At 39.8% G+C, this 24,502-nt stretch overlaps 1 protein-coding gene across 2 annotated transcripts in view; it reads left to right on the top strand.

Moving 5' to 3' along the window:
- The first annotated feature begins 1,054 nt into the window (after positions 1-1,054).
- Positions 1,055-24,502, top strand: part of PTPN2 (protein tyrosine phosphatase non-receptor type 2) — a 31,780-nt gene continuing 8,332 nt past the window's right edge. For both annotated transcript variants that reach the window (XM_039548669.1, XM_039548668.1), the window contains exons 1-7: positions 1,055-1,246; positions 3,782-3,872; positions 11,322-11,422; positions 12,106-12,204; positions 13,321-13,458; positions 21,462-21,671; positions 23,020-23,178. In XM_039548669.1, coding sequence (XP_039404603.1) covers positions 1,178-1,246; positions 3,782-3,872; positions 11,322-11,422; positions 12,106-12,204; positions 13,321-13,458; positions 21,462-21,671; positions 23,020-23,178 — 867 coding nt within the window. In that variant the 5' untranslated portion in view covers positions 1,055-1,177. The remainder of the gene's footprint in view (positions 1,247-3,781; positions 3,873-11,321; positions 11,423-12,105; positions 12,205-13,320; positions 13,459-21,461; positions 21,672-23,019; positions 23,179-24,502) is intronic.

Genomic DNA, 24,502 nt, shown 5'->3' on the forward strand with positions numbered 1-24,502 from the left:
CGCACTTCTGCTTTTCGGAACCAGCGGCTGCCGGTGGGGCACAGCGCGGCGGGGGCGACGCTTAGCCGAGCTGGGTCTCGCCGGCGGCTGGAAGCGCTCATGCCCTCTTCGGGGTCTGTGACCGCTCCGTGACATCGGGACAGGGATGCAGCACTGCAGGCTGGGGCCAGAGTGGCTGCAAAGTGGCCCAGTGGAAAAGGACCAGTGGTGAACAGCAGCTGAACGTGAGCCAGCAGAGTGCGGAGGTGGCCAAGAAGGCAAATGGCATCCTGGCTCGTATCAACAATAGTGTGGTCAGCAGGACCAGGGCAGTGATTGTCCCCCTGCACGCACTTTGGTGAGGCTGCACCTCAAATATTGAGTTCAGTTCTGGGCCCCTCAGTTCAGGAAGGACATTAACAACTTGGCAGTTGCTGTTCCGGAGCGTCTCCAGAGCAAGGCAATGAAGCTGGTGAAGGGTCTGGAGCACACGTCCTGTGAGGACACGCGGCTGAGGGAGCTGAGGGTGTTTAGCCTGGAGAAGAGGCGGCTCAGGGGTGACCTTATCGCTCTCTACAACTGCCCGAAAGGAGGGTGTGGCCAGCTGGGGGTCGGACTCTTCTCTCAGGCAACCAGCGATAGGACGAGAGGACATAACCTCAAGCTGCATCAGCGGAGGTTCAGGTTGGACATTAGGAAGAAATTCTCCACAGAAAGGGTGATACTGGGACGGACTACCCAGGAAGGCTATGGCGTCACTGTCCCTGGAGGTGGCACTCAGTGGCATGGTCTAGTTGACGTGGTGATGTTCGGCCACAGGTTGGACTCGATGATATCGGAGATCTTTTCCAACAGGACTGAGTCCGTGATTTTTGTGAAAACAAGCGCTCCGTGGCCATTTGGAGACCGAAGCCCCCGGCCCTGCCGAGCCCCCGCGACACCTGGGCGCGGTCCCGCCCCCCACCAGGCCAGTGACGTCACCCCAGGTGCTTCCCGCCTCCTGCTCCCGGGGAGGCGTGCTCTCCGCCGCCCTCGGTGGGCGGGACAGCGGCCGCGCATGCGCCCGGCGCCGGCTGTGGGACACCCGGTCGCGAGCGTATGTGCGCGCCCGCCGCTCCCGTGAGGCGGGGGGCTGCGCGCGAGCTCGCCGCTCGGCCTCCTGCGGACAGGCTCGCGCGCCCTGGCGGCCGCCGCCATCATGTCCGCCGCCATCGAGCAGGAGTTCCAAGAGATCGACGCCACGAACGACTGGCAGGCGCGTTATCTGGTGAGCCGAGCGGGCGTGGTCGGCTCCAACCGGGGAGCAACAGCGAGGGAGGGAGGGAGTGGGGGGGGGGGGGAGAGAGCCCCGCGGGCCGGCAGCGCCCATGCCCGGTGTGCAGCACCACCGCCGCCTCAGCAGCGGGGAGAGCGGAAGTCGCTGGGCCAACACGACTCTCGCCCTCAGGTGCGCGCAGCGGAGCCGTGGGCAAATGCTGCGCATGCGCCTGCGGGGCGGCCCCGGGAAGGGGCAGCGGGGGCGCAGGCGCGGGGCGGGGCGAGTGCGCGGGCTCGGCGCTGGCTCTTGGTCGGCGCTGCACCCGGGGCTCAACCGAGCGGGGCCCGGTCCGAGCCGGGGCAGTCGCTGTGGGACTCCCGCGGCTTGCGGGCGGTGTGGGAAGCTGTGCCCGATAGTACGGATTTGGCCAAGGTTTCCCCCCCCTTTCTTTCTCCCGCGGATTCGTGCGGCTCCTCAGGCACCCGTGCTCCCTCCTCGGCGCCCGTTCCCGCTGCCTTGGCCAGCTCGGCGTCTGCTGTGGGGGCCCTGCGCGAGTGCCACTTAATAAAATACAGTATTTGCACTTCTTTTATTAAAGAAATTAAGAATTTCCAAGAACAGCCACTTCCATAAAACAGACGTTATGTATCAGCTGGTATCACTAGAGCAGTTATTTAAGCCAACAATATTTTATAGCACTCTCACAAATGAGGAAAGAGAACCAAAACTCGAAGTTTTCTTTATTGATTTCAAATTACACTTTTTCTCTGTTAAATTAGCAATTTATTTGATTTATATGTGATTCAAATGCACTATCTCTACTGCCGTATTTCAGATGTTACAGTTTTGGATATATCTGTGTTACAAGTAAGTACCATCTAGCACCAAGCCTGCCAGAGTTCAGGAAAGGTTTGGACAATGCTTTCAGGCACGTGGTGTGGTTCTTCGGGTTATTCTGTGCTGGATCAGGAGCTGAACTTGATGATATTTGTGTGTCCCTTCCAGGTCAGGACATGTTGTGATTCTGTGTGATGGCTGGATATTATGTGGGAAAACTGATTTTAGAACTAGTCATTACACTTCCTTAAGTTTAATTCTTTTTAGCAAGCCTACCCTCCCACCGCATTACTGTAGTAGTATTTCCAGCTATTTTAGTGTTTCTTTACCAAAGTATAGGCCTGTTTCTGTGCACGGACAATGCAGGTGCTTTAAGAAGCAAAATATGTTGCATCCTGTTAAAGAATAGTACAAAATTTACCTTTCATGGGAACTTGGGTGTGAAGGAATCCATTTGTTCTTTGTGCAAGCTCCCAAAGCTTGTCAGCCATGTAAACTAGAGAAGTTCTAGTTTTCTGTATCAAAATAAAAAACCCAACAGAAAGAGATTTTTATACAAATATGTGGAGTATTGATTCTTGGCAGTTGGTGTTCCACACTGTGATTTATGTTCTTTACAGGTTGGCACTACATTTTAAAGAAAGGTCACGCAACCAGTGCTAAAAATTGGAGCTTTCTTTTGTACGTTATATTTCCGCTGATGCCCATTTTGGCTGTGTTCATTGTCTGGGAATAGACTAGACTATTTAGGAAGTTTGAGCACAAAGATAGCGGGAACATTGAGAAGACCAAAGAATGCTCAGTTGTAATAAGAAGTTTAAATGCCCTTTGGGATATAATGATCAAATGTAGCAACATAATCTAAAAACAGAAGGAGAATTCAAAGAAAAATATTGTTAATTCTGTACTGTACGACATTTCTGCTGAGACAGCGTCAGTACAGAGATGTAAAGACAGAGTAGAACACATTGAAGGCTGTTTTCAGTTTTCTGCATAAGATAATTCTGTGTATCTTAGTGAAGTTGTAGAAAAGATGCACTCAGACAACAAATTAATAAAGCAGAATATTCAGAACATGTGAACAGTAGGGTCCTTAAAACAGTGTGTGAGTCTGAATGTCTCACAGATTACTGGAAGGTTTGTATTAATGCATGGGGAGAAGCAGGCTTTGATTTCACATTGATATTTGTGACTCTAGAATTCTTCATATTGGTTCATGTTTAACTACAGCTGTATGGGATGAGCCATCAAACCACCAAGAATAATCCTATGGCTCTTAATAGTAGCCATAATCATTAACTAGTTCACTTACCTTTGTGGGGTTTTATGCTACCAGTCGCTGTAAAGGAGCCAGCATAATACTGCTGCTGCATCTGAGTCCTTATTGCTTTGGGAGATAATGTGCTACTCTGAGGTAAACTGTAAACGTAATAAATATCTGGGGTTTGGGGTTTTTTGCCCTTTGATCCTGATGTCTCAGTTACTTGTGTTATGTTTGGTGGTTTTAGCCAAATGTAGGAAGATCTAAATGGTAACAGTTTGGCCATGGATGAGGCACGTCTTTTGAGGGAAAATGACACTAGGGGCAGTAAAAGTTGGTTTAAAAAATGTTAGTTATTAATAATGTTACTTAATTAGTAGTATGTATAGAACAGTAATCTTAATCAGGTTGCTGGCTATAAGTCAATTTTTTTTTGTCTTTTTAAGGAAATCCGACATAAATCCACTGACTTTCCTCACAGAGTTGCAAAATATCCAGAAAACAGAAATCGAAACAGATACAGAGATGTTAGTCCATGTGAGTATCTTTTCTGCAGTCATTGCAGTAAACTTACTAGACCTTCTCTTACCCTGTTGACTTTAAACAATAAAATATTTGGGGTAATAAATCATGGTCATTGCAAATTTTGCATTTTGTTTATTTCTGTAGGCGTGTATCCTGTGATAAATGTGGGGCTTTTGATAACACATACACAAATGTGTATAACAGGAGGAACAAAAGTCTGCTGGTTAAACTCATTGTGCTGAATGGTGAATGAGAGATGGTTGCAAGTCATAGGTATTAGTGTATAGGTAAATGTTTGTGAGCTGCAAAATAATGTTTTAGAGATATTTTTCTCATAGGGAAATTATTTGTTTAGTAGTGCTTCATCTATTGTAAAAAATGAGCATAGAGCTTAAGTTAATAAGCCTTGACTGACAGAAGTGTTTTCTTTTTGGACTGAGTGATTCTGCACATCTACAAGGTGATGTGGATAAATGCCACTCAATTTCTACTGTTGCTTTAAAAAATGCTTCAGATTTTGTTGGTTTTGTGTATGTGGTAAATAAGGTATGGAGTGCTTTGTACTTCTGCTAATTGCTGTGAAATGGTCTTTTTGACATAATGATCTTATGTCTCATGTGAAACGAGCTTTTTTTTTTTAGACCAGCTTCTCTGCTACAGAGATGTTGTGGGCTTCTTTTCATCAGCATATTACTTCAGAAACTGTTAAGCCAAAATTATTGCAAAAAGATATGTGAGCTACAGATAGGGGAAAAAAAATTGTACAGCTTTAATTTTTTTGCAGTATAATAAAACTGGGACAGATAACATGTTTGAAGTTTCCCAGAATACTAAAGGGTCCTAAAAGCCACCTTGTTACTGGATCTAGAGTTTTTGAAGGGTTGCTGGTATATTGGGACTTTTTGTTTAAGAGCCTGATCTGAATACCTATTCTAAGATTTGGAGAAGTGCTGAGCTCCTTGTTTCCAGTTGAAAGTTGTGGTAACAGCATGTGCATAGCACTTCTCAGAATGACATGGAAAGGGTCTTGGATTGAGTCACACCAGTCAGATGTGGTGCTGCGTGCTGCTCCTTAGACTGCTGCCGGGATGCTCCAGTGGCACAGTGAATTCGCACCAAATAGGTCCAGTCTGGTGTGGTGCTGAACCCTTGTGCTGCACACTGATGAAACTGAACTTAGGAATCCAGTGCATGGCCTCCTTGCTGTGTCTGCATGGCATTCTGCTGGAGAAGGTGTCCAGCTCTGAGGAGATACCTCCGATGAGGCAAGGCTCACTGACTTTCACTGTAGGCTGAGGAAATGGAGACAGGCCTCTGGGGGACACATGTTTGTGCAGAGGGACTTGGGTGAACCAGCTTTGCTGTCCTGTTACAGCATGGCATTAGCATCTTACAGTGCTGAAGGAGATGTTTTATTCACTTTCTGCTTCATACTTAAGTTGCAATGGGGGTTGTAAGATGAGAAGGCAGGAAATTAGATTTGAACCCAGAAGTTGCAGGTTCTAGTCCTGGGTCTAACATCCTATACAATCAGAAGCTGTATCCATGCATTTACTTTTCTCCCATACATGGATTTAATTTATACAAAGAGAATGAAAATTTACTTTCGAAGTACTTGAGCTTTTTTCTTTCTGTTTAAAAACAGTGTTTCTAAAATAGATAAAAATACATTGCATTATTTAAATAGCATTTAATAATGCCTCCAGTAATACCTTACAGATGTGACTTGTATTCATCTCCTGCAGTTATTTGGAGCTCAGCATTTTCCTTAATCATGGCATGCCTTTTACAGTAGTGAAGAGCATCAAATGCCTCTGGCTTAGTCATGGCAAAGCCTGCTTCTGAAACATGTTTATACCCAGTAGGAAAAAAAAAAAGATTGTATTAATTCCTGGGCCCAGTGCAAAAGCAGAGATAGATAAAATCTAGTATTGGAGTAGTAGTCAGGCTCAGGAAAGGGCTAGAGCCGTTACACTCTGACATAAATTATAACATAATGAATGAACTAAGATGGTGAAGTTTATGAGGAATGTGTCAGTTTTTAGCATTTATGAAAGAAAGATGGTTTGAATTGCTCCACCTAGATAGCTTGCAGAACTGGGCACTAGGAACAAAGCTGTATGAGGAGAACAGAGCAAAACACTGTGTTTGAACTAGTTGATTCCTCTGGAATTTTACTTTTGTGTTTTCAAATATGACTCATAATTGGTTCAGTAATGATGAGAGGAGGAGAAAGACACCTGAAAGGGAGTATATGATAAATAAGATTTCAAGGTAGCAGTACCTAAATTTCAAAGCAGCTGGGATAAAAGCTGCATGGTTTGGTCACTGTGGTGAACACATCTAATTGTGGTGCATGTATGCAAGGACTTGGTGTTGCAGAAATGCGAGATGACTCAGTCTCACACAATCTTGATGTCTCAGTCCTTCACTTTGCAAATTTTGCTGCCTTTTAACAGTGTTTAGATGAAAAATGGGTGATATTAATATTCTCTAATAGTCAGAGGCCTTCAGAACCAGCTGTTGGACTTTTAAGATCTATCTACATCATCATACTGTAAGACATAATTTAAAGAAAGAATTTTATTTCTCCAAAAGCAGTGTGAAAATGGTTTGTTAACTGTGATAGCAGCCAAGCCAGTTTAAAATCTGAGGTGGTGGAAATGCAAAGATTGTTCTGTTTTACGGAAAATATGTCAATTACAAGTACAGGAAAAAATGCTTTGGGTTGGTTTGCCCCATTTGACCTGCAATATCGGGGACAAGTACACTGAAACAAACTTGTGTCTGTTACATGTATTTCTAGGTAAAAATTGATTTCTGTTTGCTGGGAAAGGCTAATCATTTCTGCCCATTACAGTTGAGTTTCGCAGTGTTTCCAGTTTCTTAAGTATTTTTGTTAGTGTCCGGTTTTGTTGGCTAAAGAGCTGTAGCATATATAAGTTTGGTTTGGTAAAAGCCCTCAAGAGTTACTGGCTAGCTGAAAAAAAAATAGAAGTCTAATAGTTTGGTATTAGTCTAGAATAGAGAGAGGAGTATTTTGGCTCCATAGTACTATTGAAACAGGAAGTTAATCTGAAATAGGTTTGGTTTGACAGCCAGTCATTTCCGGACAGATGAAACCATTTCTCATAAAACGTTGTTAACAGAGGAAAGTAAGTTGTGAGGTTGTTGTTCTTTATTAATAATTTTAATGAAACGCCAAAGATTTCTGTAATTAACTTTCCTTCTAAATCTTATCCTTAGTTGTTATCAGAGGAGTCTGGTGTCTCAGATTGACTGTAAACACCTTTAGAGCTGAGTTCCCAGATTTACAGGCAAGAAGGAAATCCCCTTGGCAAAATTGGCAGGGTTGTTTTTTTTTTTTTTCCTTTTGCTTTTGGAGGGTAGATGGGGGTTTACACAGATTTCTCTTCAGCCTTCCTCTGTAATATGGTGTGTGGCTCAAGAACCTGGGACATCTGAGCATTTTTCCCTGATAGATCATGTTGCTTTTGGAAGATCTTGCAAGGTAGAGATTTCTCATGTTTTCTTCCTGTGGCCTTGAGTAGGTTTTGTGTCAGACCTTTCAACCATAGGCTTGCAGCTGGCATAGAGTACAGGAGAGGAACATGAAGAGTATTGTGCTTTACAGGGAACAGAGTTGGAGCTGATTTGAATGCTTTTGCACATGGTGCCTATTAATTACCGTTGCAGGAATGTTCTCCTTCTGTCCTGTGTTTCGAGTGTATGTGCTGAGAACAGAGAGATGTTCAGCCCAAAATAACCCTGCTGCATTTCTTGTCCATATTAGAAGCTGACATTGATGATTTTTATGACATTATCTAATGATTCTCTAAAACATCTTACCACATGAAACATTGTAAAATAAACTCAATGTGCTGCTTTTGCAGATACTTCTTTGGGGTTGGGGAAGAGGGAAACTTTATAGCACATGCTGATATAAACTTAAATGTATCTTAAGATTTCTTTTCCATGGTCCTGCTTACAAGTGTAAGCATCCTGTGCGGCAGTGACACACATATTTTGGTATGAATACATTTCAGTCATGAGCTAGGCCGTGACTGATGTGATGGCATTCATTGCGTACAACTGGTGACACGGTGGTGAGGAAAAGTAATTTTGCCTTTTCCTTGCCGTAGGCTACCTCTGAAACTTGAGACTGTAAGTCTAGTGACAGAGTATTGCAATTTGAATAATTTAGCAGCTCAGATAGACTAGATTTAGATTAGTGAAATGGAGGGGATTTGTTGGTAGGCAGGAGAGGGTCAGGCAGGGTCACTGGGATGACTTGCAGCTGCATGTTTTATTTATGACTTTATTTAATCCACTAAGTAGCATTTCTCCCTCCTCTATTGTTACTAGCTCTATATTTGGGGAACCAGAGACATCTTCTGGATAAAAGATAATTTTGAAGTTATACAGTGTTCTAGAAACAGTTATTTTTAAATGAAAACCTTTCATTAACCAACTGCAAGAACTATATCATGTAAAATGCCAAACATTTTGTGTCTTGGTTTTAATTGGATCTGTCATTTTCTGTTAAGCAGGAAGCGATGATGGGCAGTGTGAAGTCTTAGCATTATTTGAGGCATGGGAAGTATTGTTAGTGACACAGGGTTTCACTGGAAATGGGTAATCTGAGTTTGCTTATCTCAGACAGGGTCATTCTGGGAGTGTTTTTTCTCAGTGCAGGGAGCCAGAATGAGAATAATTTTCAAGGTTTCCACTTCCTTTTCAGGCTGCATAGTTTGTTGAAATAGGGGAATTAGCACTTCAGAAAATGAGTACTGTATTTTAGCTGCTGTAGGCATGGCAACACATAAGATAAATCTTATCTTAAAGATGGGTTTATCATTCATATAAATCTTAAGTACTTTGTAACTGGAAATTATATACGTACGGGAAGTACATTACAGCTAACTCACTGTCAAAAATTGGCTTGCTTCACTTAATTCAGAAGAGCAAGCCAGGGTTTGAATGAGGTTTCTAGGTCATTGTGTCCTTTAAGAACCTCATCCCTTGAAAGAAGGGAAATCAATATATTCTAGTGGCTTTCTTTGTCCTGTGGACTGCATGCCAGAGTACTTGCAGGATCTCCTCTGTTTTAGCTGGGGAGAGAGAGGGAGGCTCTGTCTGTGCACAGAATTAGCTGTTAAAGGGACTTTAAAAAAAACAACTTGCAGAACTTTGTCATGTTTACAAAGCAGAATTTATAAGAAGGGGAAAAATGAAGCTGAGAACGTAAGGATTAAAGCAGGAAACCTCCTTGGAGGCTGCAGTTGTCTGCCCCTGGCAGCAGTACAGCAGCTGCCGCTGGGTATTAAACTGTTAACAGTGCTTGCTTGCGTCACCTTTCCGAGAACACTGGTACCGGTATGTGTGATTTACTATAACAAGATCTTAAGTTTTTCCTGTTGGCAAATGACATGTAATATTTACAGAGGTCTTGGTTTCTTTCCAGTAGAAACATTTCAGATAAAGTGATACATGAAAGGAAAAAGTAATGCTTTCCTATTGTGGCAAAATAATACAAGGAGATGTATTTTACTTTCAAATGCATATGCATCCTAATTTTGCTGTGTCTTGGCTTTGATAATATTTTTTTCTTCACACAGAGGTATCATAAGTCTTTTAAGACTCCTGAAAGTCAGAATGGTGTTGCCTTATGACTGGAATGCTGATGAAAACAGACTAGTCCAGTATATTTCTCATGCTTTTATATCAAAAATAAATTTTCAGCATATTTCTGTTCTCTGCTTGTTCGTGTGTGACTGTATATAAAAGTTAGGAGCTAAAGGAGGTAGGGCAACAACCCCAAATTTGACTGCTTCAGCAACTGCAAAATAGTTCTACTTTACTGTTGACTTCTTTACTTGAATTGAGCAAGGTCGTCTTAGGCAGCTGCCAATAGCAGATAGATGAGGGAGAATGTAAAGGCAGATCAAGATGTAGTAAATGTACTTTTCCCAGGTTTCCAAACACATGGAAAGTATTCATATTAAATCATACAAGCAGTCTGTAGAACAAGAGTCTAATTCAGTAACTGTTTTTTGATTGCCGTCAGCTTTTTGCCTATCCAGGTTTATATTTATGGATTTCTGAGATAAGCCTTGTGCTGTACAGGCTGGCTGTGAGTTCAGCTATTGTACTTGTGCTGAATTTGATACTTGTAGCTGCTAATGTCAAAGCTCACAGCTTTGTGTGTGTTTCCCAAAGTGTTTGTCTAAAGGAAGTGAGCCTTTTGGTGCAAGGATGGGTGGATTGACATTTTAACAGCAGTCTGGGCCCTGATTGAGTTTTGTGGGTTAGACTAGGTGAATTTGGTTTTAAAAATTGGTATTACATCGTAATTCACTCTGCTGTTAGTTTCCTTATGGAATCTCTTCCATCTCTTCATGAATTATGTTGAAGTTTCTTGAATTCATTTTAGTTTGCTATTTTTTATTTACTCTTCTTAGTCTGCTAGGTGTTGAGCTTCAGGAGGTTTACAGTCAGTTGAATCTCATTTCTGTAGTTGTGTACAAATTTTAAACTGAAAGTGCTGTTTATTTAATACAGTGACTGATAAACGGCTGAAGGATTACTTACTGTGAACAAGTCTGATTACCTAGATGTCTCCTAGAGGTTCATAAATCAGATACTAAAAGGTTCTAGGAACAACCACAATCACTTTTTATTATGCAGTATTTTAGTTTGACAGTATGATAATCTTTCTCATATTAATGTTAGAATTTTAAACAGTCCTTTGCTTGCCTCTGCCATAAAAAGGGGAATGGTCCATCTCGCTTGTGTAATTTTGAGATGAAACCATGTAGTTAGATTAGGCTTCATTTAATTGGATGATTTTTTAAATATTTCTGGGTTTTGCATGTGCCTTTTTAGTATTTTTATGTTCTGTAATATTAGACAATAACTTAGAGGGAAAATTGAATTGATCAAAGCCTGGCTTGAATTACTGCAATTAGATTTTTTAGCTGTGTGAGCTTAACTTTATGATTCTCCCTCAACCTTTGAAACTGCAGTTCACCAAAAATCTTGGAATTTTAGGAAATCATGTAGTGGAGTCATCTGGTGTGATAAGACAGTGTTGCCTGAAGTGAGTTGTGGTGCTGTTGATTAGGGAGTCAAGCAGCTGTAGAGAGATGACTGTGAGAACTTTTTGGCATGTGTGGAAGGTTTGTTTTGTTTGGTTGGGGTTTTTAAAAGAAAAATAGGTATTCCAGTTTTCTGAGCAGCTTCTATTAATAGCTGCCTGAAGTTACTCTGATGGAATGCCGAGGGGAGAATGGGACAGTTATCAAAGTTATGTGAGAAATTAGTTTCACTTATATTTGTAGTTTGCTGTTTGGGTAGTACACAGAATTTAGTTCTAGTTGCTTGTCAGACCTAAACTTGCCTGTTAGAGAGTATTCATTGAGATGGATGCATCATTAATTCTTAATTTTCTTTGAATTTTAGATGATCACAGTCGTGTAAAACTCCAGAACACCGAGAATGACTATATCAATGCCAGCCTAGTGGTCATAGAAGAAGCCCAGAGATACTATATTTTAACACAGGTAAGTAGTACAATTACTGGGTTATTACAGGGATTGAGAATCTAGGGAGGAGGATTTGTACGGTTGTAATTTGTATTTGGATGGTTTCTTGTCTCTATGAATTACAACTATCTCTTACTAACTGCTAGTGTGATGTAGTTGCAAACAGATTATTTTAAGTTTTAAGAAAAGCTAAAGGGAATATTGAAATATGAGTAATTTACTGCATATGAAGCTTCTCAAATATTTCTTGCTCTTTTCTTCAGTTCTTTTGTAAATAGGTTACAACAATACTTCTACCCGTTAGTACATCTTGTACCTTCTGAGCATGCCTGCAGTAGCTTTTCTTCTAACAGCACAGTAGTATTGATGCTTAAACCAAAATATCCCTTCCCTGAGTTCTTGCTGTTTTGTTGTTTGGTTTTGTTTGGGTTGGTGGTTTTTTGTTGTTGTTGTTGGGTTGGGTTTTTTTTAGTTTGTTTTTGTTTTTTCTTTTCTTAAAAAAACCCCAGCCCTTTTAAGTCCTGGAATGATCTGTGCAGTGTGGCTACTTTCTTGCCTGCCATTTCTATCATCCTATTAATAATTTGTTTAAACTTAAGAGGAAGACCTTTTCCTGTTTCCCACAGTGAACTATTAACTGTGTTCAAATACTGCTTTGCCAATACATTCTCATGCCCATTTTTGTATTCTTTACTACACAGGGTCCACTACCTAATACATGTTGTCATTTTTGGCTAATGATATGGCAACAACAAACCAAAGCAGTTGTCATGCTGAACAGGATTGTTGAAAAAGATTCGGTAAGTTGTAAAATAAGCCACACAGTTTTAATACAGTTGAGCAATGTTGTTACGTTAGAAGGACTAACAAACATTCTCCCTGGTGGGCAGCATAATGTGTATTTAATACAACAGTGAAGTGAGGGAGCTAAGACATACAGTTCAGTTTGGTGAAAATAGTATCTAACAAATGTACATTGAGAAAGGTGAAAGTAACATTCAGAGAAGGAGGATGTGCAGATAGAAATAGTGAGGAGTAGAGGCAGTGTAAGGTGTTCCTAGGACAAAATGGAAAGTGGGAAAACAAGTATACAAGTAATGTATTTGTTATATAGGGATGTTAGCTGTAACAATGAAGGCAGACTGCTGCCCAAGAACTGTCAAACTGATCTAGTTATTTTTGATTCTTTGAAACTGGTGGCATACATGCAGAATACACACATTTTTTGTTATGGTGGAGTTTTTCTGCTACTGTGTCTAAAAGCGTTGCAGATTTTAGTTATAAATGTATGTAATTTGACATTTATGGTTTTTATTCAGGGCAGATGAGTTACTGAAAAAAAATTGACTGGTCTGTTAAAAAGTCACGTGTTTTCTTGTGCAAAAATTTTCCTACAGAAAGTTAGAATGCAGAGCAAGAGGAATACAAGACAAAGAATAGTTTTGCATTCGTTTGTTAGTTGTTTTGTTTCACTAGAACCTTCCAGTTCTAGTGAAAAAAGCCTAGGGAGAACTGGGTGTGATGGATGAGTTCTGTAAACGTGAAGGTGTGCAAGTCAGAAACAAAGGGGGGAAATGCTGAAATAGCTGAGCAGAGATCTCAGTTCCCTGTAGAGAACTAGAGGGGGGAGAAAGCTTAAGGTGTATCTCAAAACATGTTAGCCATGTGATGACATAAAGCTGGAATGACATAAAGCTGGAATGCTTAATAGCTATTGAAACAGTTGTAGTAACTTGGCTGTAAACATTATGGACTTCGAGAATTCTTCAAAGTGGGAGCAGGTACATGAGTCTACTCTATTGAATAGTGGGGTCTCAGAATCTGCACATGCAAAAGTCCAAGATACTAGAATATTTAACAAGGTTTTTCTTTTTTTTTTTTTTCCCCTTCTTTTTCTTTAAAAAAAAATCCATTAGGTGAAGTGTGCACAATACTGGCCAACAAAAGAAGAGGAAGTTATGACGTTCAGTGAAACAGGTTTCCGTGTGAGGCTAGTGTCTGAAGACGTCAAATCCTATTACACAGTACATCTACTGCAGTTAGAAAATATCAACGTAAGCTTTTCTCAGTCTGTACAGCTCCTATTCGTGGCCTTAAGTGTATCATGAGAACCACTTAGCATGATGTCACTTCAGGTTTGATTGTGCTTTTACACTGGAAATTTTAATGCACTTTGCTTCTGAGAATGTTGAAGATGTTTGTGTGGAAATAAGCGAGTGAGTTAGACCTCACTCTATACATGAGGAGAGATAACATCTTTGGCATTTGTATACTTGTATTTTCCATTTGGCAGTAGCTTAACGTGCCGAATTCTAAATGATTGTAGTGGTGATTCTAAGAGGAGCTGTTAACAATTAACTAAAGGGAGGAGCACAGGAGTGGAAAATTCTGATTTCATTTGAATATCAGAAACCCGACTGAGTAATTACTGATTTTTTTAGTGGAACTTGAGTTTTCTGTGTAATTTAGTCCAGATGTCTTGTTTTTGGGGGGAGGGGTGATTACCACCTCTAGATAGGTAACTTTATCTCCTCTTGCTTACCTCCCCTTTTGCTCCACAGGACCAACCATCCTTTTCTCTTAAAAAATTAAGCATTTTCACAATTTAACCAAGTTAAGCTCAAAAAAATTGTTCCTGGCCTGAGCTTGGGTTGGAATTTGCTGCTTTTGTTTCAGAGCGGAAGACAGGATTGAAGAGCTTGTCTGTCCCAGCGATGTCTTGTAAGATATTCTCTCTCCCTATAAATCTTGCCTTATATTAATTGAAAGTGCTAGTATGGCAAGTTTTCAAGGTTGTTTTTGTCAGAGAATTTGGGAAAGGAAAGCTTGAAGATGATGTTCTGCATGTTGTTTTATACAACTGTTGATATATTTGTTCCCACATATTTGAATTTATAGTAACTATTGATGGTATTTTGAGATAATATTTGTTAATTCAGAACCTCCTTCATGAGATCAACATGATAAAACCTGGCATGTTGTTCCTTGGTCTTCTCCATGTTAGAAGAGCTTTATGAAATATTGTCCTGCTGACCTGAAGAATTTCTGTTTAGTAGTTTGTTTATTGACAGCAAAGGCAAAAGAAAGACGGGTAATGCTGGCAAGCTAGTGCTTGAAAAAGAACAACTCTTCCTTTTGAAACCTGAGGCAAGTTTTCCTAACTACCAAAAAGGCTTCTTCATGGAATTGTTTGGCTGATGTTGGCCCTTCTAAACTTCCTATTTTCAAAGGATGCAGTTTTCATGACATGTGTATGTTTGAACATAACATTAAGTGGAAAAGGCAGAAATGCCTCAAGGAACGGAACAATGTATACTATAGCAGACTTTTGAGTTGGAGCTATTGAACACTTAAATTTCTGGGTTTGTTTTGGAGCAGCAGTGCAGGTCTATCAGCACTGTACAGAGTTTCTTGTATGTCATATAAATCAGTTTCACAAATACTCACCAATCTTTCTGTAATGAATTTTTATTTTAACTCTCTAGCACTGTGGTAAGGGTCCATGAATATTAACTCCAAAGAATAATTTTTACATAAAACAGCTAGAAGAAGCAGAACATACTTGGTTACTCAAGCAAAAAAAGCTGCATAGTTTCTAGACTAACACTGTCAATTAAATGCAGCCTTTTGTAAGAATTTGATAATTATACCATAAAACTTGTGGGAACTGAGTATTCACAGTAACTTGAAATGTGAGCTTAACTGTGTTTATGTAAGTTGTTCTGGAGGGGCCTTTGGTGGAGGCAGAGTGTAAGACATTTAGCCACTCAGTGCCTGGAATATAGGATGACTCATGAACAAAATATACTCTGAATTCCAAGAATACTTAAATTGTAGTATTTCCTTGAAAACAGAGAAAACCAAGGTTGTCTTTATAATGCAGCCATTCTGAGCTCAAGTACATTTGTCTTACTGCAGCAAATCTCTTTAAGGCATAAACAAGATATGGGTATGAAGAGTAAAGTGTTTGTTATGTTGTTACCAATGAAACAACCTTTGAATATTTGGTTGGTTTTGTTGTTGCTTTTGTTAAAGATTACTTAGAAATACAGGTGGGGTTGGGGGGTTGTTCTTTTTTAGGATTAGATCAAGGCATTTGTTGGTTTGCTTTTCTTTTTTTCTATCTGTTCTAGGAAAAAATTGTTTTTTTTCTTGGGGCTATCACAGTCCAGTAAAGCTTTGGAGAGAAAATGGTGTTTATTGGTATCTGTCCAAAAGTTTTGAAAAGATTCCTAATGTTCTTTGTTTTGCTGTGATTATTTTAGAATTTCCTTATTTTTTTACCTGATCCAATCTGCATTTTAGAGTACAGGCATCTGAAGCTGCTTTTCCACCATGGCTCATTGTGTATCCTCCATGGGTTTGTTGGTGTCAATTGTCAGCTCTTCTGAAAGTTGAGTGCTGCTTTCTACTGTAATAACTTAGATTCAGAACTCTCCCTTAATATAGACTTACCGTGAAGGCTTCCATCAACCAGTGCCTCCCTGGAAAAATAAGGATAGAGGGAAGATACTGTGCTCATGTAACAATTTTGTAATCATACATGAAACTATTGCATGGCTGTTATTTGAAGCGAAGTCTCCCACCTTTTTGGAGAAGTGATAGTCAGGTGTATGAAAGCCTTTTGTTAATTCTGTAGAATTACCTTTTGTTGGATGGGATTGCTAAGTGTTGTGACGATGTCGTGGGAAAATTGTTAGATCTTGACAACTAACTTGTGAAAGACTCCACCTTGTGTTGAATATGTATTTTTATATTATTATTATTTATTGTTGCTTTTAGCTTTTTTTTTAATGTCACAACTTTATGTATGACATATAATGAATGATAAGCAAAACTATTACATAGGTACTGGGGAATTCTGACAAGCTATGCAAGGGCAAATGACCATCAGATCTTCAGGGAAACCAGGGATTGCTTGGATGAGGAAATGGAGCAGTGGAATTTGGAATTGCAAAAGGAACCTTTCTGAATGTATCTCAGAGTGGGTTCCTGAAAGTAAGAATACAGCAGTAGGAGAGGTTTGCAAAGAAAATATTTGTTGGAGGAGAAAGGACTAGGAGAAATGAACTAAATTTGATGTGACAACGGTGGTGTGCTACTTCAGAGTAAGGACCATTAATAAATCCCAAGTGGCATCTTGAATCCTCCACAAATAGCAACTATTTGGAAAGACCCATTAGTAAAATTATTCTCAACTTAGTACTAAGCTTCTGTGTGGCTGTGACTGTCAGATTAAGGTAATGCAAGACTGCATAGTGACCCTCACTAGCTGATCCTGTGGATGAACCAGAATGTCTGTGATGATTATTTGGCCCCTTTATCCTCAGGGCCATTTTTATTTAAATTTTGAAAAACATTTTGGCCATCGTGAATGAACAAATAGAGGAGGCTCTGTTAGAAGTTGATTTATGATTTCGAATTTCAGTGTGTAGAATAGTGCCCCTAGAGCATTCATTCTCATTTTTATATGATCAAATTAGTTGTTAATGAACTTAAGGCATGTTCATTAAATACGGGACCACTGTGGGGTTGTAGGTGTGTTACATCTTCATATATTTTACCATTTCAGTAGCACTTCAATTATGAAATGAAGGCTTTTATAAGGAGTGTGTGAAACTTGACAGACCAGCATTTTTTTTGTCTTCATCTGTTTTACTTGACGCTGAAGGCACCAACTTAACCTTTGAGCGTTTTGGGTAGTGTTTTATTCATGTTCATACTCTCAGGTGACTGAACAACTTGAAGTTACTCTAAGACTTTTGTACCTTTTTGTTTTGAGTGATTGGATAGTCACTGTAAAAAGGTTATGGCAAGGCTTGTTTCACTGGAAGCTAATCTAATGGCATATTACTTTTCTGCTCAAGTCTTCATGTGGATCTCTGCTTGTAACTTGGAGCTTGTGCTTTGATCATCCCTTGATTATGCTGTTACTTCCAGCAGCCAGTGCAGAGCTGTGCAGTGTGGTGCATCAGTTTTAGCTATCTTTGTTATTTATGGAAAGCTTATCCCAGTGGTTCATCAGTTTTAGCTATCTTTGTTATTTATGGAAAGCTTATCCCAGTAGTTCCTAAAACTTCCACTAGAATGGTTTGATTTTTTTTTTTAAATTGTCATTTAAATGTTGTCCATGATTATTCAAGGATTTTTTTTTTTTTTGGTAGCTAGTCTTAGGGAATAAATCTTGGAAGATTGCATTGTGGTTACCATAGAACAAGCTGGTTTTCAGTTACCATGCAGAAATATGTTCCTTGTGTATAACATACAAAATTTTATATTGCTTCCTGAGTTCCTGAGTCTTGAAGTCCAGGGACTTTTATTTTAAAAGATTAGCTAGTTTCCTGGTAACACTTCAAATTAAATTAGTTGTTATTTAAATTTGAATTTTTGTCCCTCAACAGCTGTGAACCAAAAAGCCAAACCTCTTCTCGTAACAGTCCCACATCACTTCATGTAAGTGCTGCATGGCCCAGTGACTGGGAGTTGTTTAAGAAGGGGTCGTACAGATCCACACAAAGGCAGTGTTTTAGCTGTACAGCTTGACTGCCAAGCACCACTTGAAAGAGCCATTCTGTTTAAAAGAGCAATGTGGGAGGTTTGAAATACTCAAATGGGATTTGGCTGTAGGATTAGAGATTGCGAATTCAAAGATGACCAGCTGGTTCCAGCGCATTGCAATGGGACTCTTGTAGAGAGATGAAGAGACTAGGTATTTTTATAATGAGCTGAAGGGATGGAAAATCATGGGCTGGATAAAGTCTTCATACAAGAAAGGAAAGAAAAATGTAATTCTGTGGGTTAGAGCAGAGTGACATGTACAACAGCACTGTTTCATCTCTCTTTTAGAAATAACTATTTCGGATTACTATACAATTAGGGTGACAGTTGGCCATATTTTTTTTTTTCTTCAGGAAGAGGATGCTAGTGCTTGTTACAGGATAGGATTGGGGGAAAAAAAACACGCAACCCCCCCCCTGCTCTCCCCCAAACCTCCCCAAACAAACCCTACAAGTCACCTTTTTTGAGATTACAAAAATCAAATGACAAAAAAGGGCATTTTTGCCTTCTTGAGGTGTAAGGGATGCTTTCATCTGGAATGCTTTTTCAGAATCTTGAAGTAGGGAGTATCGATTACCACCTACAAAGACTGTCTAGATTCAGAAGAAGTAACTTTAACCTTTACTTAGCACGTGCCTTGTCGCGGGTTCGGTTTGCAACCGGGCGGAAACACCAATTTAGTGTAGTGGTTTGGTCCAAAATACTCATTACTGTTTATCTTCTGTGAGATAAGAATTAGGAGAAATGCAAAGCAGGCACCAAACTTGAAAGAATATAAAGAAGTTTATTAACAGACCTAAAAGAGGGAAAAAAAATTATACCACCTTCAGAACTCTCCTCCTCCTCCCACCTTCCTCCCTTCTCCCACTGACAATGTAAAAAGACAACCCTTAAGATGTTCAATCTGTTTACCACTTCCATAATAACCTTGTTCAGTCCATTTAGAAAGTCTCTTCTTGCTCATGCTATGAAGACAGTATCACAACGAGACAGCCGCCCACTTCCAAATATTGTTCAGTCCATTTAGGAAGAGGAGTCTCTCTGCCTGCATTTGAGTCCCTTCCCCCGACTTGCAGCTTTTCCCGCAACTGCTTTTGAGGGTCCACTCTTTTTTGGGGTACAATTTTAAGGTTGAGCCATTCAGAAACAAAAACAGAGGCCCTTCTCCTTCCCTGGGAGCAAAGGGTCTTCATCATCTTCATCGTTAGGACTATCTCTGGGAGCATCTCTAGGAACTGAGGTTTTCTCCTTTCCCATTTGGAGCAAAAGTCCTCATCTGGTTCATCTCTCCCTGTCCCAAACTTCTCATGAAATTACAGCTGCGTCAGCATCTGCCTATCTCAGCGCAGGTGCTTCTGCTCACGAGTTGAACACTCCACCCCCCATATCTTCATGAAATTACAACAGGATACTCTGATATATCATAGCTTCACAACAGAATTTCAGCTTTAAGCATCTCCTCTCCCCTCAGGTTTTCAGCTCTTCACAGCAATAAAAGGGTTAATCTCACCTCGGCCTTGCAGCTTTGCAGCTGGAATGTTGAATTTTTCTTATCGCAGTGGAGAGGGGGGAGAGCCGAGCCGCTCCCGGCTGCCCACGGCAAGGCAGTGGGGGGGGTTCCACGGCTGGAACAGGTCCATGGCTTCAGGATGGCCGTGGCCCGGCCCGGCCTGGCCCAAGCAGGGCCTGGCCGGGCCCGCTGGCCCCCACACGGGGCCCGCAGCCACCTGTGCCAGCGCCGGAAACGAGAGAGAGCTGGGGGGGAGTTTGTCTATTCTTAAATGTGGATCACAGAGGCGGTCACAACTTTAAGTGGCTTAGAGAATTGTCCATATTCACACTGGCCAGCTGATAGGTTCTATCAGGTCCCAGAGGAAACTGTAAGCACCCCTTAGCAAGGACGTCCCTTCTGGGACTATGCTTGCTAACCTATGACATGCCTTTAGCTCACCTCTCGAGTTTTCTTCTTAATTTTGTTTTTAAAGTGATGAATTATTTTTCTTAGAAATAGAGGAAATTGCTTAAGTGCTATTTCCAGATTTCTTACAAAAAATATATCTCCATGATTTTTAAACAAACAGGTCATTTCAGTTGATTTGTGAGTTAGCTTGCTAACTTGAAAAACTAGGTACAAAAGAGCAGTAGGAAAGAAAATGCAAACTCTTTAATGCTTTGCTCCAGACAAAGGGAAGCCTCAGTATATTTATACAATTTAGGGGCTGATACTCTTTTTTCCCCTATAAAATCTTTGTGTGAACTCGTTTTCCCAATATCATAGATCACAATTTGTTGTCCTTGTTGATCACCTAGCCAAAAGACAAAATATTTTTGGAAGATAACTGTGCATTTGAGAGTGACTGGAGTCATGTTAATATCCACTGTTTTCTGTGAAAGTATTAGCGAGTCTTGCAGTATCAGAGATTGAAGGCAAAAGACAAATTGGGAGAGTGTTTTTGTTACTGCAGAAACCATATTTTAGTTTCACAAAGGAATTTCATAAGTTGTCTCTCATAAGAAGTTGAAACAGACTGAGCAGACGAAGAACAGTAGAATTTATTTTAATTTCATGGCTATATTTTACTGTTGCTGAAGAAGAAAAATAGCTTTTCTGGAATACATTGATATTTTAAATCCTTTTGTGTTTAAACTTTGCCAAAGTTTATGTCGATTTCAGTCTATGCGGAAAATTGGATGTAATGGAGGGAGGGTAAAAATAACTGAATATTTCTAAAATTCCTGAGCTAAAATGGGTGATCATTTTGTCTCAGAATCACCATGGCAAGGAGTAGCATTTAACAGCAGGTCTGAAGTGAGTTCCATAAAAGTATGATCCAGATTTTATATACATACTTTCATGCTGTCATTTCAGTACTTGGGGTTAGTTCATCATGTTAGGAGAAGAAACTCTGCTAGAGGGGTTCTAAAGCAGCTGTATGATTTTGGAATCCTCCTTTTTTACTAAACAAGAATATGTCCAGCAGAAGTCTTGCTAGACATCCTGCTGGATTTTTATAGGCCTTTTCCAGGAAGGAACGCTTCCTGCTCCTCTCAGTAATGTGGTTAGTATAAAGGAGATGTAATACCTCTTGACATTAAAACTTGCTCTGAGCAAGAGTGCAGAGTGTATACAATGCTGACAGGGGTTTTTTCAGTCATGTTAGTTCTAGCTGTCTAGTAACTGCTGTCAGCCATTGAACTGCATTATTGCTAGAAAAAGAAGGGTATTTGGGAGTAAGGAGTAAAGCAAATCAAACATAGCAGTGGAAGTTTGAGAAGAAAAAAAGAATGTGTGTGGTAATAATTACAAAGGAGAAAGTTACTGACTGCTTCTGCTTGCACTGTTGGTTGTCATCCAACTTGAAGCAAGTTACTGGGTTGTTTGTCTAAAGGGGATGTTTAAAATAGAAAATAGCTGTTGATTGCGACTGGGGAAATGTGCGCTAACTGAGCCAAAGAGGAATGCTTTCTAGTTCTACTGTTTATTTGTTTTCACTTCTAGAGTGGTGAGTCCAGGATGATCTCTCATTTTCATTATACTACATGGCCAGACTTTGGAGTTCCTGAATCCCCAGCTTCATTCCTGAACTTCCTGTTTAAAGTCAGAGAATCTGGTTCACTGAGTCCTGAACATGGACCTGCAGTAGTTCACTGCAGTGCAGGAATAGGACGTTCCGGCACATTTTCATTAGTGGATACTTGTCTTGTTCTGGTAAGTGTTTGCATTTTCTCTGTTGCCTCTTTCTTTCTCCTGACACCCTGCCAACCTTCCCAATATGGGCTTTTTGGTCAGAAGGCTTTAAAAGCATTGAAGTTAATGACATTCCAGTGGAAACTGAAATTAAGACAGCATGCTTTTTTTCCCTTCACATATTTTGATGGCAAAAACACAGCTCTTGAAATGCATTTACAAATCCATCTTGAAGTACATTACATATTTTCAAAGCTTCCTGGAAAGTAAATTGTAAACATTCTTTTCCTTTTACCTAAGATGTGCTTGGAAAAGGTTGAGGATCAGTTGGGTTTTAATATGAAAAAAGCTTGTGAATATATATTGAGATGGTTGAATCTATAAGTCTTTTGCTCAAGAGCCCTTTTCTTAAGGATGCAGAGAAATTGTTATCTGAACTAGGATGAGAACTCAGGCATGCCCCTGATTCTCATGCAGTGTGTAATTGTGGGCGGTGCAGAATTTCCTTGCTGTGCAGCCCTCTGGGTTGTGGGGCTTGATAGCCAGTTCCAGGGCCACATGGATGTATAGATTTTTTGATTACTTAGTGAACTGCATCATCTATAGTTGCTCATGGTGTGAGTGAACCTTGAATGTTAAATAATATTTTAAATCAGTTTAAATTTTTGTTGGACTTAGAAGTCCAGGCACAGAATTTTCTCTTTCTGCTTGGTAATAGTGAAAAGGACAGCACAGGTTTAACTGAAATGGGATTTCAGTTAAATTACAAGAGACACATTTTTCCGGTTTGGTTAGATCCTCTCAACTTACTTTTTGTTGGTTTTTTTTACTTCAGTTTTTCTTTGGTTTTATACATTTTGGAAAACATAGGGGTATATTTTGATGCAAGTATACTTCAAAAACACCCTGTGTGTGTAATGTGGGGACAAGTGTATGCATGGCTTGGGTTAGGGATTCTCCTTTAAATAAGGGAACTTCTGCCATAGTCAGTCTGAATTACTGCTCTATTCAGAAGCAGTAGGAAATACTACTTTATGGCTCTGATTCTTACAGTCCTATTTCAAAGTCTGAATACAAGCCTGAATGAAATTGAGCATATCTAAATGTCTTAATTTTAAGACTTAGTATTAGGGTACTAATTTATTTGTTTAATACATGATCCTTGATTTGTTCATAGTAAGTTTTCATTAGATGGTTTGCATTTTTCCTTCAAAAACAAATTAGAAATCATTTGAGATGTTAATCTTCCATATTACTAATAGAAGCATAATAGGGAGAAATTAATTTTTAGATTGAATTTTATGACTAATTTTTATTTGTAATTATTTTTTATATACCATTGACACTTTCAATGTAACTTGCTTTACAGATGGAGAAAAAAGACCCATTTTCTGTAGATATTAAGAAGGTATTACTGGATATGAGAAAATATCGAATGGGACTTATTCAGACTCCTGATCAACTAAGATTTTCATATATGGCTGTAATAGAAGGAGCAAAATTTATAATGGGGGATTCAACTATACAGGTAAATAGCTGGTTTAGCTCCATGGTTAGCTCCATGTATTTGAACAGCAGATTGCAACAGTAGTAAAAAATAGGCTCCAGATTACTTTAAAACATGTAATTTTTTGAGATTTAAATAATTAGCCTTTTTTAGTAGATGCCTAGGAGGCACTGTTCAGTGCCTTCTATCAAATGAAACTTATAACCCTGTGTATATGTCCCCTCTTAGATAAAATATAAAAATAATTTTTCTGTCCAAATGTTAAAAAAAAAAGTTCAATCAGTATTTTCAATACTGAAAAGTGAAAAGTAATGCCCAGTATCACTTTGAAAATAGCAAGGATCTTTTTTAGAATCTCTTGATGTTTGCTGTGTATTTTCCTAGCAGATAAGTTGCCTGATGCTACAGATAACATTTTTTGGTTAAAACTGCCTTTTTTCTTAAAAACCTTTAAAATTCGTGTTACAGTTAGTACAGTCTAGCCAAATACAATGATTTTGGGTGCAAAGAGATTACCAAATCTCACTGTTTTATCAGTGTGGCTTGCAGACATAACAGCTTACAGCTGTGTTAAGTGGCTGGGGCTAGGTGGGAGGGAGAACTGGGAGGAGAGGCTTTGAAACACCTTTAATTCTACTTTCATATGCTAGGGCTTTTTTATTTTGTTGATTTCTTAAAATCACGAATAGGGCAGATAAGCGAAAGCACATTTCCTTTCTTTGTGGTACCGGTAGTGGTCTGATTCTTCCCTTTAACAAATGTTTCTTGACTTGCTGTGTAAATAAAGAAATAATTTTGCACAACTGCTAATCAACACCTAGATAGTGTGCTGCTGGTCTGACACCTGTGCCCTATGTCTAGAAGACTTCATGATTCATCCTAAGACTAACAGCAGTTTAGTCTCTTCATTTTCTGGAAGCTGTTTCTGGTGGTATGAGGTATTGTGTCCAGTAACATTTTTCTGCTTTCCTTTTTTTAAAAAGAACTGCTCCAAACGGAGCAGTTCTGGTTCCCACACTTACCCATCTAGATCACAGGATTTCTTACTTCGGGATATGAGGGAGCATTCAACTCCGAATACTTCTTGTCATGTTCAAGTGTGTTATTTATTCATAGTAAGAGAATGCCTAGGAAGGCACACTTCTCATTTGTTCTCTTGTTATGATTGTTCCGATGATATTTCTTAAACCAGTGTTTCCTGCAGTGCAGGCATTTGTCCTGGTGCTTCTCTCTTCAGTCCTCAGCATTATGTGCAGAAAATCAATTCGCAGTACTTAAAAAGCAAATTTCTCCTTTTAAGGTCAGCTAGATCATTTTTATTCCATAAGGAACAGTTGTACTCTTC

The sequence above is a fragment of the Corvus cornix genome, chromosome 2 (assembly GCF_000738735.6).
Source record: "Corvus cornix cornix isolate S_Up_H32 chromosome 2, ASM73873v5, whole genome shotgun sequence".
NCBI classification, from domain to species: domain Eukaryota; kingdom Metazoa; phylum Chordata; class Aves; order Passeriformes; family Corvidae; genus Corvus; species Corvus cornix.